The sequence below is a fragment of the Syngnathus acus genome, chromosome 4 (assembly GCF_901709675.1).
Source record: "Syngnathus acus chromosome 4, fSynAcu1.2, whole genome shotgun sequence".
Classification (NCBI taxonomy): domain Eukaryota; kingdom Metazoa; phylum Chordata; class Actinopteri; order Syngnathiformes; family Syngnathidae; genus Syngnathus; species Syngnathus acus.
Window position 1 is genome coordinate 4,475,010 of NC_051090.1, and position 17,141 is coordinate 4,492,150.

The 17,141-nt window shown below is 44.8% G+C and overlaps 1 protein-coding gene across 3 annotated transcripts in view; it reads right to left on the reverse strand.

The window, feature by feature from the left end:
• The window catches only part of LOC119122231 (TLE family member 5-like), a 56,636-nt gene that overhangs the window by 34,144 nt on the left and 5,351 nt on the right, over positions 1-17,141 (reverse strand). Inside the window, exons 2-7 of one of the 3 annotated variants that reach the window (XM_037250518.1) lie at positions 14,704-14,792; positions 13,009-13,072; positions 10,664-10,708; positions 8,352-8,414; positions 7,861-7,935; positions 5,480-7,549 (exon numbers count right to left, since the gene is read on the reverse strand). In XM_037250518.1, coding sequence (XP_037106413.1) covers positions 7,325-7,549; positions 7,861-7,935; positions 8,352-8,414; positions 10,664-10,708; positions 13,009-13,072; positions 14,704-14,792 — 561 coding nt within the window. In that variant the 3' untranslated portion in view covers positions 5,480-7,324. Of the gene's footprint in view, positions 1-5,479; positions 7,553-7,860; positions 7,936-8,351; positions 8,415-10,663; positions 10,709-13,008; positions 13,073-14,703; positions 14,793-17,141 lie in introns of those variants that run through there. The other 2 variants (XM_037250517.1, XM_037250515.1) reach the window with 2 other exon arrangements.

The following is a 17,141-nucleotide window of genomic DNA, read 5'->3' on the forward strand; positions in this document are numbered from 1 at the left end:
TCCACACATTTCCATTGGAATGTCCTGAATGAAGGCGGGAGAGGGGTGTTGCCTTTCCTTTCATGCCAGCAAGCAAATATGATCTCGCAACCTTGCAGCGCAAACATTTAACGATGTGTGCTTGAGTGTGTGTGTGTGTGTGTGTGTGTGTGTGTGTGTGTGTGTGTGTTTGCTTTGGGTGTTGTTTCCTTTGTGTGATGTTTTGACACTATATATGTGGGACATGTGCAGGGACCGCATGCCAGAATTAGCTGCATCCAACTTATTTCCTGCTCCCCAGCAGCAGGAAAGAACTGTGTCGCTCATGTGTGTGTGTGTGTTTGACATTGACATATTTTCACATTGTTTTACTCCTATGATGTTCATGTGCTGATGTATTTACTGGATTTATTATTAATGCCATTGGTGCTTTGATACGAGGCATCATCTGGAATAAATAATGTTTGGCTGACATTCTATCCTAGTTTCCGTTCGCCCGTCAATGTCGTTTCGTATTGTATGTTAGTAGTTAGCTAGTTGAATTACGTTAGACAAAATGATATGGTTTGGATGAATAGACCATGTTTTAATTCTCTTCTGTTGTATGCTCTTGTGTGTTGCTTCACCGTTGGTAGCCATTACGCTAATGGATTCTCATTAGATGAAATTCGCTGAGTGACGAAGAAATAAAAGTGTTTTCAAGTGCTTTTATAGAAGTCTAAAAAAATACTATTAGCACCAAGGCTAGTGCTAACAAAACATAAAAAGGTAATGGAATGAGATTTTGTCTGATGTCCTCATGTGAGTCAAAAGAAGTGACAGTGACTCGTCGCGCTATTAATGAGCTTTAACAAGATCCGACAGTCGGGGAAATGAGGCGAGCCGGCACAATGGCGTCGACATCACTCACTGTCCTGCCCTGACACGCGAGGATGTAAAGAAAGATGAGTGGTGAGGCGGCGGCAAGTAGCTCACTCAAGTCATCATTTTAGCCTGAGACGACTAATAAACGCGGGTGGCACGCTAGCAACGGTTAGTTTCCTGTGATTGTCTAGCATGTGTGTAATATTTAATTTAGCCAGCCATTTTGAAGCTAAATGCTGAAGTGTATATTTGTATTCATGCATGTAGAGTATGCAAATGAGGGTGCGAGAACATACATATCAATGATATCCCGTTATGTCGTGTGCACCACATACTGGTGTAGCGCCTACGTGTGAATTACGTGTATGTGTAATTGTACGTGTGAGGCAGGGCACCCGAGCTGGAGTACGCAAAGTAGTTCTGAGCCAACTTGGCACAAGGCAGTTGTGCGACTAATTAGAAGTGAGGCAGAGTGCAAAGAATGGACTCACTGCTTGTGAGTGAGCTACACACACACATTTATATAGGTTATCATAGGTTGACTTGGAGACCTGGTTTCTGGTTTTGGCTTGCTTTGGAAGTTCAGTCTAGGAATGACATTTATCAGGCGGCCTTTTTCTGTCTTATTGTCAATTTGAAGACACCCAGAGAGTGAATGCATTATGTAAGTGTAATATTGGAGCAGCAGGGCTTCTTACAAGCAGGTGCACAGAAAGAAGACGAGAAAGAGCAGGAAACAGAGCAGATGCGTGTGAGGAATCATGCGTGGCACATGTGGTGTGTGTATGTGTATGTGTGTGTTTTGGCCTTGGTGCAGATGGCGGATGTCAGCGTTGAAAAATTCATGATGCCATGTTTGGGAGACTCTTCAGGGGATATTTTGATGTTCAACTGCTGGCCTTAGTGAGGGCGCACACACACACACAAACACACCGCAATAGCTAGCAAAAACTGATGTAAGGAACACTCTATGAACTGGATTCTCCCTCAGCATTCTGCATGACAAGACCTCAATGACCCTCGCATGCACATCTTTAGAATGTGGGAGGAAGCCAGCATAGGCCTCGCAAACCACTGCAAGTGCACAAAGGGAGAACATGCAAAGTGAATGAACTGATGGGACGGATGGAGGCGGGGGAGTCACTCTGTAGAGCGAGCGTGGAACAGGGTGACTCGATGTCCGATGACATCCGAGGAACACTTAGGCAGCGAGCGCCAGCCCAAGGGACGCACACACACACACATGGATGACAATGCTCGCTCAATGTCACTTTTGCATTTGGATGAACGTGCTCATTGCTTGCTCGTCTATGCGCACGCATTTAAAACTACAGCTGTTTGAATAAAAATCAGATTCAGGTAACGTGTGCAAAAAATATATATTTTCCCTATCACGTGCACTAATAGTCTCCCATGAGTCATCGCATTCATCATTTGGGGCCTTGATGACTGACCGGCTTTCTGCACGTCGCAATTACGGGATGATAAACGAGGCTGGGTGCCGCATCGCACTATTGAGACAGCGGGGAGCGCCTCAATTACACGGCAGACGGGCAAGTGAGCAAGAAAGGACGAGTGGAAACTCACCGGGAGCTGACCGCACGAAAACCACAAAATAACGCTCATGGGACGCCTGCGTGGAGGGAGATGGGTCAGATGAATCGGAGCATCCCATTAAAAAAACAAACAGTGCAACGACTGGATTTCTTCAAATCAAAACGATCTGTCAGCACTGTATATACGCCTTGGCCACCGGGGGGCAGTATAAGAGGACTGCTCATTGAGAGGTCTCAACTCCTCTCAGCTCACCAGTACAATGCAAATATCTGTTGTTCTTGGCAGAGGATAAAGAATATATGACTGTAAGTAACTCTCTTTTTGGGGTTAATAAAAGAAGGCTCCAATTTAAAAAAAAAAAGAAAACAGGAAGAGGCCTGGCTACAGCTGCAGCTATTGCATGCAGTTAGCCGGAGGTGTTTTCACACTTGGGCTGTGGATGATAGATGAAGGTCGTACAATGTGTGTATGAATTAGTGATGAGGATCGTGATGAAACAAACAACATAGCCCAGAAGGTATACGGAACATCACAAAGGAGACGCACATCACTTTTAGATGCCGGACTGAACCGGCCTGACCTTGGAGTGAACTTGAAAATCCTCAGCACCAATTCACCACCACCTGTGACGCTTCTTGTTTTAGCATTCCGGGTCCGCTTGATTTGTTTTGACAGACAGCAGAAGTTTGAAAGCGCACTTCAGATACCAATAGGATGCGTTATCCAGGGCATGCGGCAACACCCGGCACAAAGGTTAGCATGTCTGTCTTGCAGTTTGGAGGGTTCTTGGTTTTGGGGCTTCATTGTGGCGTACCCGCCTTGGCCACCAATTTCTAAGCAGTAACAACAGCAGCAAGACTAATCGTTCTTCCTGGAGGATAAAGAATATACGACTGTTATATTGCCTGTCTACATGTGTTGCTGCATCTGGCTATGCATCTGGCGATGGACAACCAGAAGGGATGCGAGGCAAAGAGGGATGGGAAGACACAGAGTTAAAGGAAGAGGGGCAGATGGTTAGAAGGAGATAAAAACATGAGAATGGGAGGAGCAAGAGTGAGAAAGAGAAGAAGAGAAGGTCAGTTGAGTTGAAGAGGAAAGGAGAGAGAGAGAGCGAGAGAGCGACAGTGTGAGTGTGTGTGTGCGCTCTCACTGCTTCCTGCTGCTGTAGAGAAGCAGCTGCCACACGCACGCACACACACACACACACACACACACACACACACACACACACACACACACACACACACACACACACACACACACACACACACACACACACACACACACACACACACACACACACACACACACACACACACACACACACACACACACACACACACACACACACACACACACACACACACACACACACACACACACACACACACACACACACATACATAAACACACACTCGCACACATACATACACACACACACACACACACGGTGCTATGGGGATATGTGCAGAAAGCACAGACTGGGAGATTAGAAAAGCAGGCCAAGAGGACGCTTTCCCATGATGCATTAGCAGGAGCATCCGCATTAGACGAGCTGTGTCAACACTGACTGCTGCTCCAGCTGAGGCCGACGCACACACCCGCCTGCAAGCACACACAAACACCTGCACACACAGTCTAATAAGGAGCTCATCATGCCATTTTCCTGGTGTGGACCATATAAAAAGGCCATGCAGTGACAGTTTTGATGTCAAGGTTTGTGTCACACAAAGATATAAAATATGAACACACACATACACACACCAATTAAAGCTCATCCATGCATTTTTGTGTTATGAGAAAATGCAGCACCAAATGTCCACAGTGGCAAGCAAATAGAGAAAAACAAGTTTGCAGAAACACAATCCAAAATGGCGAAAGGAGGTCAATAAAATTTAAAGACAAATGTCCACACATTAAATGTGTAATGGGCTGTATCAGAAACAAAAACAAGAAAACAGACACACACGTATATAAGGGACAATGACAGATGGCCTCCAACGCATCAGCGGCAACGTTTTAGAGTTAAAAAAAAAACAGAGGGAAGCTTTGAGGTTACAAAGATGAATCATGTACGAGTGAAGGAGCGAGGGAGTGACATGTTGTCAGGAAAGAAAGACGGTATACTAGACATCATATCAAGATGGATGGATAATGAAGGGATGGATGGAAGAATGGATAGAAGAATGGACGGATGGATGATTGACACCCTCCCACACCCCGGAGGAGGAGGGAAGTCACACAGCGTGGTGATAGACTGCGAGACAGGGTGAGGATGGAAGGTTGAACGGAGATGGAGTGGGACTCGGTAATCAAGGAAAGCGGGAGGACGAAGGGATGGATGGATGGAAGACGAGTGCGCTCTCAATGAGTCAATCATGATTAATCAATGCGCTTTTCTCTCGTTGCGCTTCTCATTGTGCACTAAATCATGTGCATTCATTTGTGCTTTTTTTTGGTGTCAGAAATAATGGCAACTTGATCGACAACAAACGGGTTAATCAGATGTGGTGACGCAGCAAGTGATTCATTCCTCAAGGTTATTTAAGGACGCTCAAGTCTCAAGAGTTAACAACTAGTTGAGTAAGTGTGACAGCAGAGAAGTGAGAAGAGAGTGGCCAAGGGGACTGCAAGTCAGTGAGAGTTCGTGTGCGTGCTACCTTTGGCGATACTTCACGTGAAACAAGAGCTCCCCCTAGTGGACGTACAGGGAACAACAAGCATCTCACTCAGCAGGAATACGGTGTCCAGTTATCTTTAAATGTCCTTTTCCAAGTAACTTATAATTTTATGTTTGGAATAACAACACGGCATATTTGTTCAAAAATAATGAAATGCTTTTTTTCCCCCCCAATCATTTAAAGTTAAAGTATTTTTTTTTTTTACAATGAAAAGTCCATTTTACGTCAGATTATTTTAGACAAAAAAACTATAATAAATTAATTTTTATACATACACAGGATAGAAATTTTAAGATAAGTAATTTTAGACCTATATTTTTAGATAAGCTGCTTTTTTTTTTTAAACAAAAAGACATGAACTCACAGTGGTGAAAGAAAAGCGCGAGCAAGGCCAATTATGATTTGATTGACTTTATTTGTAAGGCACCAGAAGTCCTTCCTTACTGCACAACATTTCATATTATTTCACATAAATGTCTGCTGTACTTTTGATAGTTTGCTCTTCCCCCCCTTGTTGTTGTTTAAATGTAGGTATGATGTAGGACACAAAACATTTCCACTTTCAGGTTTTACATTATACACAAAATAAGTATTAAAAAAATCAAAGGACCTTACAAAGCTTACAATGCTTGACGCTATGAGCTAAAAAGTTGCGAGATGAGAAGAGGGGGAAAAGGGGGGGCAAAGGTCACCCGCCTTAAACAGCAACAACCATCCAGATTATACTGTATGTACACATAAAGCTCTCTATGCATGCCCGAGTGTACGCTGAGGTCATCACCTCCAGTTATGTCAACTAATACATCAGGGTTTTTTCTATCAGGAGAGCCACAAGAAATGTATGAAAAATATGATGGTTATTCTTATTATTATTTGGGATAATGGGTTATGAGCTTTTTTTTGTATGGCAGCTTGTGAAGCCACTAAAATAGACTACAATCCAACAAGTGCACTGATCACAAAAAGCTCCCGATAAAAAAAAGATGATCAAATTTGCTTTCCCTGTGGATCATGCGTTAACATGTGTGTGGTATGGCGACAATAAGCACAGCATGAAAAAGAGACGGGGGAGGATGATGTGCTGTATTCAACAGCAGGGACACGGATGATGCTAAGTGCTAAGTTTGTAGAAAAGATGTAATCGAATAAAGTTCTGGTTGTATGCTTTTGAGAGAAAGAAAATGGGTGACATGTTTTGGGGGGGGGTATTCTTGAGAGAAATAAGTCAAAAAATTATATTATAAGTCACATTTTCAGAGACAAAAGTGTGAGAATCAAAAGGTTTTGCAAGATGAATTGTCGGCAAAAAGCACTCTTAAGAAAACAAGAAAAAAAATCTGGATATTACAAAGCTAAAGTTTAAAAAAAAAAAAGAACTTTAGAAAACTTGCTGCTGTTTTGGTTAGCAACCAACTTCATACAGGATCACTCTTAACTCTTTAAAGTCCATCTGGGTGGACCATATTATCTAAATTGAGACAATTATACAACCCAATTCCACTCCAGGGCTGTTTACGCAACTCTATAGGTGCTGCTGTTTTGGGTAGCAGTGGAGTTACGATGTTCAGAAACATGCAATTGTAAAAGAAAGAAAATTTAGGAGTTTGATAGGCCAGATAAACAATTGCTGTGCTGACTATGATTGCTGTGTTCAAGAAAACTGGGAAAAGCTGACATTTCCCAAACGCAACTAAAACATTAAGCAGATTATACGTTAGAAATTGTCTAAATTGGACATCAGCTTTTATCAGAACCCGTTCTACAGGAAAATTACGACTGAACAATGAATCAAATTCAAATTGACATTTCAAAGCAGTGGAATGAAAACGAAAATTTCAAATCGGCTGCAATTTGGAGGGGCGCTACATTTCTGTTGCTTGGCGGGTCTGAAATGATGAATCAATTCAAAAAAGATTGATTAACCTATTATCATGCCTAATTCTATTATAATGCTCGATTCCCAGCGGTCTTGAATGCAGCGCCAGTGGTGATAAACGTGGGGAGGAGAAAAGAGGGGGGAGGAGGAGGAGAGAGGAAATAGGAATAAAGAGCAGGAAGCTTCATCATTAAAACATTCAATAAAAAAGAGACATGAAAATATGGAGAAAGTCGCAGTCTGGCGAGAAGCTCAGAGGCCAATTTTTTTTCCCGCGGAGAAGAGCGGAAGTCAGGGTCTCGGCGGTGAAACCTCAAGAGAGAGAAATAGATAGACAGATAGACCGGGGGGGAGGGGGCACCACCTAGTCGGACTTGTCGCCGTCCTCCTCGCGGTGGCTGTCGGCGGCGTCCCGCGAGGCCTTCTCCTCCTTGGCCAGCTGAGCCTGGGAGGCCAGCAGGGAGGAGAGGGAAAAGAGGCCGGAGGAGGTGGTGACGGCGGGCAGGCTGGGCTGGCTCAGGCCCAGCGGCAGGGGGGTCATGGGCAGAGCCAGGCCCTGGAGCTGAGACAGCTGGTGGGCCTGGAGCTGCTGCTACACGGAACACAAGCGCACGCCACTTAGACTCCAGACGCCCACAAACGCCAACGCCGCCCACGCCAAGGTGCTAATGGATCATGCGTGATAGTAAACAGGGTGGGACGATAAGGACCAGTAGCCTTGAGAGAAGCCCATTTGGTTAATAGTGAGGAAAGATGTTTTTGAGCCAAGTGGCCACCGTACCCTCAAACCAGCAATAAACGCTTGGAATGAAAAGAATACAAATGATAATGACATGCCGCCTCCCAGCGATTATCAAGCGCCGGGCCAAGCCCATGGGGCGTGGCGGCGGATCAACATACCCTTATGATGGAGTTCATCTCTGGGGGGGTGACCTGCTTGGCCCTCTCGATGGCTGCCAGGACCTGCTGCTGGTGCTGTGCATGGGCGGGGGGAGGACACAATGAAAGAACAGAGGGGAGGACGGGTTAGATCAATATCAATCTTGCAAACACACACACACACCCTGACACACACCCACACACACACACACACACACACACATATACACAAGCTTGGTGTGACATCAGTGAATGGATGGTGTGAAGTAATGGTGATGATCAACCCCCTAGTGGTGAGATAGATAAGAATGGCTTATCTGAAGCCCACGGCTATTTATTATTACACGCACACACTCGTATGGTAGGTGGGGGCAGGAAATTGAGAATGCCGAGGGAAGGGGTCAGCGTGGTGTAGAAGTAACAAGGCTGTGCTCTCACGCCTGGATGTTAAGGGTCTCGGCCTGAGGGTCGTGTGTGTGTGTGTGTGTGTGTGTGTGTGTGTGTGTGTATACCTCCTGAGACAGGTATGGGAGGACTTGTGCGCAGATCCCATTTAATCTCTTCACAATCTCAGCCTGTGGAGGAAAGGGTAAACAAAAATTAGGTCAATTCTTTTCCATGATAAAAAATAATATTATGGCTGGGATAGGCGAGAGCACGCTCATGACACTGGTCAGGATAAGCAGTTCAGAGAAGGTTTTTTTTTTTTTTTTTTTTTTATTCAAGAGGATGTGCTAAAAAGCACAGGGAGGAAAAAAACGGAAGATAACCCAACGTTTAACCTTTAAACCCTCGACACACGAAAACAGCCATTTTGTGATTCCGAGCACACGCTCATTGGTATGAGCAACAGCAGGTATGACCTTCTCAAACTCGCACACACAAAAGCGTTGCTATCGTCCTCACACACGGCTCCATTATCACATTTGGCTGCTAATCACCCAATCCGAGCGAGAGATATGCAAATGAGCGCTAATGGTGTTAAAACGTAATCGGGGCGAGATGAGGCGAGAGTAGCGGTTATTAGGCATGCAGAGCACGACTGCCTCCTCCAATCAGGCGCTCGGCTCGGCTCACACACGCTCACGCGAACGTCTTAAAAACGTCTTTGTGGGGACTCGCCGCAAGCTAACAAATATTCCATTTTTCCCGGCGCTTTTATCTACGCTCCCTGTCATCTTCCCGAGCTTTGTTCCCCCGCCCTTCCCTTCCTCCACTCGTTTCTCTCTGGCAGACTTCTTCAAGTGCTGTTTCGGCGCCTCATCTCGCTGACAGCAGGAATATGGTACGCGTCGGGAAAGAAGAAAAGTGGACGTCAAAAGGCCGGACGGACGCGTCGTTTCAAGGATCATTAATTCGGCTCGGAGACTCCTTTGCTGCATTTTTTATGCCAATTTAAACGAGGCACGATTGTAAAAAATGGAGGCATCTGTTCACAAGGGGGGATCAAAGAGGAACACGTGTTCGAGTATATTTGCGTTACCGTACTTGTTAGGACTGACGTATAGTGCAGCTTATAGAGATTGCCGTGGGCTATCATGCTAACGGGCTAGTCTGAGAACACAGAGGCGCTTGTAAAATTAGCTGCGTTCATTTCAGGATTTTCTGGTCTGAGCCAAGATTCAAACCCTGAATCGTAGCACTGCGAGGCAGACTTACGACCCACTTGGACACCATGTGACCCTGGGCCCGTATGTTTCTATTTTTATCGTTTCACAAGATAAAAGTGGTTGTTTTGACAAACGAAGGGATTGAGAAAATTATTGAAGGCCCCATTGCGTGTGCTTTTCATTTCACGGTACAAATCAGATTTCCTCGAAGAGCTTCATGAAACGGAATAGAAAAGTAAAATCACTCTCAGCTCAACCTTCGACCAGCGGAAAGAGAAATGAGGACGAGAGAAAGCGTACGGCCGTGGAGGAGGCTCGGGAGTGAAGTCTTTCTTGAGTGAAGGACGATGAAGAGGGATCGAGTGAAGGAGAAAATGTACGAGAGGAGGGAAATAGAGTCAGGGGTGGTGGGGGGGCGCACAATGGGCCTCGACATGAACGCTCCCCCATGCTCGTTTCCACACATCCCCTTCCATTTCAACTCTCTAATGGAACTACTGCCTCTTCGCGTCCACTCACACAAAGAAATCACACACACACACACTGACAAACCAATATCTACAGTATATTCACGCACACACTCACAACATAGCCTTCAAAAAAAAGGGAGAACAAAAGAATGCACATGAGCAAGTGAGCACACATATGCAGCAGCACATGTCTTCTCGGAAGGTCTCAAAGGAGATAGATGGCCCGGTCTTGTAATTGTGATTTATTAGGCAATTATTGCTTCTTCCGATGTATTTTTTAAAATACACGTAAAGTGTATGATATAAAAACTATATCAGATCTATTGATGTTCACGTGTCCATGAGTCAAAGCCAACATGGTTCTCCTCATCTGCCTGCCAGTGTGTGCCATCAATCTCGTGTGTGCGTGTGCGTGTGTCCATAATCGCTCTTCTCCCTCCTGCAGCCGAAGCATAAATTACTGCCCGAGCTTCATCCCAAGCAGCTGACATATGAGCAAGCACAGGGAAGTCCTCAGACTTCCGTTCTCTGTTACAACGAAAGATTTTTCTTTGAATTCCACTTCTGTAAAGCTTGTACAGTTTTGAAACATTTGACGGGGAAAATATGCCTCAAAATGATTTAAAAAGCAGTGGCAAAAATGAATATAAAGTAACAAAACCCCAGTGGTAGCTAATCTCTCTATTTGCAAAAGCAACATGCTATGCTAGCCAACAATATAATGTAGCAGAAGCAATGACTCACCTGTTTGTGCATCTCAATGTTGAGCCCGTAGGACATCTCATAGTACTGGATGGAAATGAGAGGAGACAGACAGTTATTGCATCAAACACATTTTGATATGCAGTCGTTGCTTGATGTACAAGTTGAATTCATTCCAGGACCATACTTTTTTGTTTAACTCAAACTACTCAAGCCATTTAGCATCATTGAACAAACTGTGCTTTTTAGTAATAAAAGAGAAACTATAATAGAAAGTAAAAAATTATTTTCTTTATACTTCAGTTCAATGGAAATTGTGCTGCTCCTTAAGGTGTACGTGCATTGGCCAACAGGGGGCGGTATAACACATGCATTCATACATACATAGACTTACATACACGTACCTTATTATGTTTGTGTGATTTTTGTGAGATTTCTTTGTGTGACTTTTCATGTGGATTTTTTTTTAGACAGTTTGTAGTTTGAAAAACTCTTAAATTAGGTCACTCGTAAATTGAGGTACGGCTATAGTATATGTGAGGAGGTGACAATTATGTATTTTTTTTTATCAGGACATGATGCAAAAACTTTTGAAGCGGTGAGATGTAACCCAACATCCCAAAATGGCCTTCAGCGCTCTGATTTACGCAACCGACGTTCTGGTAACGATTTGGTAAATGAGCGGATACAAATGGCAAACAGGAAGTGGGCAGGAAAAGGAACGACAATAGACTGACAATAGAATGTTTTGTTTGTGCGTGTGCGTGTGTGTCTTATGTGTGCTGAGTGTTAATGAGAGGGCCACCCTCTAGGCGTAAACCCAGTTAATCACCCACTCAGTCTGCAGGAGGGACTGGCTCTGTGACTGGAAAACAAACACACACACACATAAAAAACACCAAACACACACGCACACTCTGTTCAATCTGACACACATACACGATCTCTCACACGCACACACATTTTGTCTGTGCTTTGCAGTGTAGCAGCACACCAGCCCATGTGGAAGCTCCCTAAAGTAATTACAGCGCTTGGGAAATGGAGGTGCTGCCTACCGGGGGAGTGGGGGCAACCCGATATCGTATTAGAGAGGGTTTTGTGTGTGTGTGTGTGTGTGTGTGTGTGTGTGTGTGTGCAAGACCAGGCTTGCTCACAGAAGTGATAGAAAAGGAGGCTTTAAGCATTATTTTGTACATTTCCGCTGAATACAACGGTTTGCGTAAACCAGGTTCTTTAACTAATGAGTGAGCAGGAGTGATGCAGTATCTTTAACGCTGCTTAAATTAAAAATAAGCTTTTGGCAAATTTGGCTTGGCAGTCAGTAAGCAACTTCTGTTTGACAACTACTCTAGACGTTAGTAGTTCTGGGTGTCATAAAAATGAGTTCGAGACATGACCCAAAAGTTTTTTTTATTATTACTATTTCCTTTGAAATAAAAAAAAGAATTTAAGATGAACAGTCCAACAGAGACCGCCTTGATTTGGGCAGACATGTGATATTAAAGCACCGCATTGGCTTTGGGCAAAATAAAAAAAGTGACCTTTTACTAAATAGCACGTGTTTACACAATTTTGCGTCTGACTGAATATGTGTGTGTACAGTTCAGTGTGTGCAGACAGATGGGAGGCCTCTAAGTGTGTGTGTGTGTGTGTGTGTGTGTGTGTGTGTGTGTGTGTGTGTGTGTGTGTGTGTGTGTGTGTGTGTGTGTGTGTGTGTGTGTCATGGTGGCAGGAGCAGTGTGGCGGCGCAGATTAGATGAGATTAAAGCCAGTCAGCGGATCAATTAGAGGCAAAACATCACAGGGCTACATTGCCAGCAACAATGAGATTAGCCCCGAGGTGGAGCATGTGTGTGTGTGTGTGTGAACATGTATGTGGGGAGACAAAAAGGGCGGAGGGGGCGCACAAGAGGGAACAAAGGGCTGCGAGCATTTAAAGGATTATCGTGTGCTCCGTTTCAACGGCGGTCTTGTTTTTGGGGGGATTGGGCGATTAGCTCGTTGGATCAACTCATTATTAGCGACGGGCAAAAAAAACATGCTCAAGATGGACAAACATTGCATCGATTTAGCCATGTTGTTGTTTAACTCACCCTGGACGAGGAATGTGTATTTACGTTAATTTGTACACTTTGACTTGGAGTCAGTCGTTGGACAATGTTTGTGTGCGGCCATGTTTAGTTGTGCTTTTTCATTTTGGCTTTGGCTGTGTTACTTTTGGGCGTGTCAGAGCAAAATATGCTTTCGTAGTTGCATTTTATTTTGGTTTTATGATTTAGTAGTCTGTTTATGATACTTGGGAATGTAAATATGTTAGTTAAAAACAACTTTGCCAATCATAAAAATGGCAAAGTGGTCCGGAATTTATACAAAATGGCTTCACTCACCATGATGTAATGACGTTGCATCTCCGACTTCTCACTGGCCAGCTTGTCACATTCCAGCTTCAGGCTGCGGAGGAAACAAGTCGAGCGGAGTCAGCAGCGGTCACTTTATCCCTCGTCACCTTCGTTTTCATCAGCACCTCCTCCTTTGTCGGCCATCTTAACCATCATGACTGTCCTCACCCTGACCTTCCAGATATTATAAGCGCAAACCAGCATGAAAAAAAAAAAAAAAAGTCTGCTTTCCAAACCAGAAAGCAGGCAAGTCTAAAAATAGCATAGGCAGTAATCACGTCAGCGTTGATGACACGCGAGGCGACGGGACAAAAAGGAGGACACGTCAACAAGTCAGCCAGATGGTAAAATGAACACGACAGCGAGGAACGAGGGGGGGGGGGGGCGAAATCACATCGCGTGCGTTTGATTGAAGGAGCCGGTGCCGACATGCCGGTGTGACAAGGTGTGATACCAAGCGAGGGCGGATAAGGCGGAGATGTTGTAAAGATATGCGCAGACGCATGGCAGCTGGATCTAAAACCTGCTCGATGCTCTGCGTACATTGATGCTGTCTGCAACAATGAAAGCCGCCATGTGCGTTTAAAGCTGTCACATTACGTATAGGATAGTGTATGGAGGAGATGTGTCAGAAAAGTTCCAGGACTGAGCTAGATTTGCATTACATACGTCATCGTCTTGTTCCCGCTGAGCAGCATCTCATCCACTTCCTGCTTCCCATGTGTACATTTGTGGTGTGTTGTCATGACAACCCCCCAAGTCTACCTGGGATTGGCTGCGCGCCTCCTGCGATTGGCGCTCATCAGCCGGCGGGCATGCACCGCTGCTCTCCAAAGACACTTTGATGGAGTTTTATTGCCGATTCTTCCGTCTCTAAATCGCTTGCGCTGTCATCTTTATTTTGATTGATGTATTCCCTGATCTATTTATGCATGGGACTGAGGGAAAAGGGGAATTAGGAGGAGGAGGAGGAAGATGGCAACAGATACAAAGGCTGCAACTATACCCAGGGGAACGCCTGTTGTACATTTTGCCTTTTAAAAGCTTCCACATCACTACAACGCTTCCTCCGTGACTGCCCCGTTTTAACCCCAAGTCAACAGGCAACAAAAAAAAGCAGCTTTCTTTCAACTGTGCTCTCTGATTGAGGTTAAATGCTGCTGCTCACAATTGAAGGAATCCTAAAAAAAAAAAAAAAAAGATGCATGATGTCACTGCTACTTTGCAAAGCTGTTCAAATAAAACAGAAGGAAAAAGGATCGTCTTGGCACTGACAATACGCCGGGCTTTCATCTGTCTTTGTTACGCGAGACACAAAAATAAACAAGAAGAAACCAGGAAGGAATGCAACCCGCACAAAGATGGTTCATCTTTCAGAACTGCCATCAAACACATCAGTTAGCGTTCTAAGCAGCCGCTGTGGGGGGAAGACTTCTTACGATAGAACGGCGAGATTAGGAAGGGAAACGGTAACAGGACTTCAAGGGGAGCTGAATGCAATTATAATAGAAAATCTACTTGGGGTTAAAAGCACCAATGGCTAAAACCAAACTAGCAGGGTTCTTACTTTCTGGACCTGGTCTTGACACCTCAATCAATGTCTTGGAAATAAGCCACAACATTACAGCTCCATACTGTGACAAATTAAATCATTTGTAGCTGCTTGTTTTTATGTGGCCTCACCTGTGGTATTGTGCTTGGAGGAACTGGAACTCATCCTTGATCCTGTCACAGGAGTCGGATGTTGTGAATTTCAGCTGCTGCGATGAAGCCTGCCAAGGGAGGAAGAATGGTGTGAAAAGGCAGGAGGAAGTGGCGGGCCGAGAGGAGAGGAAAAAAAATCACTAAAAACACCAGCGCGAGATAGAGGGCTTTTTCAATGAAAGGTTTCGGGCCAGTGATCAGCAGCAGACGGAATAGCGAGCCAATGTGGATCACATCCAATTACACATTTAAGCACAGAATGGAATGATAAATGGACAAAAAACTGCCCAAAACATAAGGAAAGGGACTTTATAAATATTAAAAGTTGAACCAAAAAGAGCTGTTTGTTGTCATTTCCGAATGGCGTTAAGTCTCAAACTAAACAAAGAATTAAAAAAAAAAAAACATTTGGAACCGATTAATGGCATTTCTATTCATTTCAATGGGGACATGCGATTTGAGATAACGTTTTGTGCTTTAACAATGCAAAATGAGTCACACATTTGAGCGGTCACGCCTCACTCGCACATCGCTTCATTCATGACAACCACAATGCACAATACAAGTAAACAAGGCAAAGTGGAATCGCTGCCAAATCCGCTACAGCAAGTGCGCTCCCACCTTTAATCACATAAAGGGCAGCGGTATTAACTATAAATGTTCCCCGAGCGCCACTTTGGATACGAACGTGCACCGGCTAGCCTTCACGTCAGTGTCCAAAGCAGTTTGTCACGGCCTCATATAGCAAGCGAGAACAATCACTCTTTCACCAGGCTTGACTGATGCGGTTTGTCGTCATTGTAAATCTGTCCGCATTTTCACCGCGGCGGCGACCCGCTCGCGTAAAGCCAACTAGGGGCAAAATCTCATTATTCCTCGCTAGTGTGCGTAATGGCTCACGTGGGAGAAGGTGACATTTTCTCACTAAAAATGGCACAGCGCTATTAGGAATGACTTGTCCTCTGCTGGCTGAGGAAAGCAGGCCTCGCTGCATTCACGAGAGCGTGGCCGCAAAACACGAGACACGAAAAGGTTGAATAAATGCGCCCTGCATGGCGCACACGGCAAACGATTAAATACGGTGAATGACTTTTACACAAACGGTAGAGACACGAATAGTAGTGCTCAGCTGGCTATGGCATTAAACAGTTCCTTATCTGATCTTATATTAAATTTGAAATACGAGTACACAGCCACTGTAAGGTCAGATATTTAGCTGGCAAAAGAGAAGCTGGCACTATATAAAGAAACAACACACATTAAAAAAATATATATATATCACGCTGTTGCTTAGAGACTGTAAAAGCAAATAAGCTATTCTATTATCTCGCTGGACCGTGCTGGCGAGGAACAAACTCATCAAACGGCACCGCGGCCATTTGGTGCTGTGCCACGTTGAGCATGTGTCAACACAAGGCACTTAGCTGCAGGCGGCCTCGCACATCACGCTGTGATAACTGCTGCGTGTGTGCGTGTGTGTGTGTGTGTGTGTGTGTATTTGCATACAGGTTGGCCCTGGGGCCCAAGGATGGAGTTGCTGCCCCAGATCTTGTTTCCTCCCAGTGTAGCACAGTGTGTGCAACCATTTTAAACACCACGGTTTTTTTTCCTGTGTGTGTGTGTGTGTGTGTGTGTGTGTGTGTGTGTTTTGCAGTCAACAGCCCCCGGGTAGACCTTCCTGTTGCACGCAAATGTTGGGAGGTACACTAGATTGAGTAAACAGAGTTTGAAGGGAATCAGGATTGGCATGGAGATATTTCAGGATGTATTTGCGGACATCACCTTGCAGTTATGACGCGGAAAAAAAAAAACACAAAAAAAACAGCTGTCTATGTGCTCAACAACAGATGGACGGCCGTGATGTGAATGAAATACCGACGTGATACGGCGACGTGTGCCATCTGCTGTGACCAAAAAGGTGGCTGCATTCAAATTGGGTTTGTGCGAGAAAGAGCGTTGTTGCGCAACATGGATGCCAACATCCACGATACAAAGTGATGAGCTTGTATGAGGCACAAATACTCCCTGCCATGACTCATACAGCCCACTCTTCTTTGCATGCACAATTTTCATAGCGCGCGTGGACACACACGCACACACAGACACACACACATGCAGGCAGGCAGCACTTTAAATGTAGGACAACCTCTAATTCGATTCTGCCCCGCTCCTTTGAGACGTAATTAAAGCATTAAAAAGCTTTGTGCGCCGGCGAGGCAATTGAGACAGTCTTCGGCGAATAAATGGGATTCGTCGTTTCAGGAAATGACTGCCCCGCCTTCCTACCCATCCCACCTGAACCTCCACACACACACATGGCCTTCTTCTTGCCTCTTTACCCTGCCTCATCCGTGTGAAATCTACTGCGAGACCTTGTTTTTACACCACCGAACAGTCAACAAAGAGAATGGAAAGAG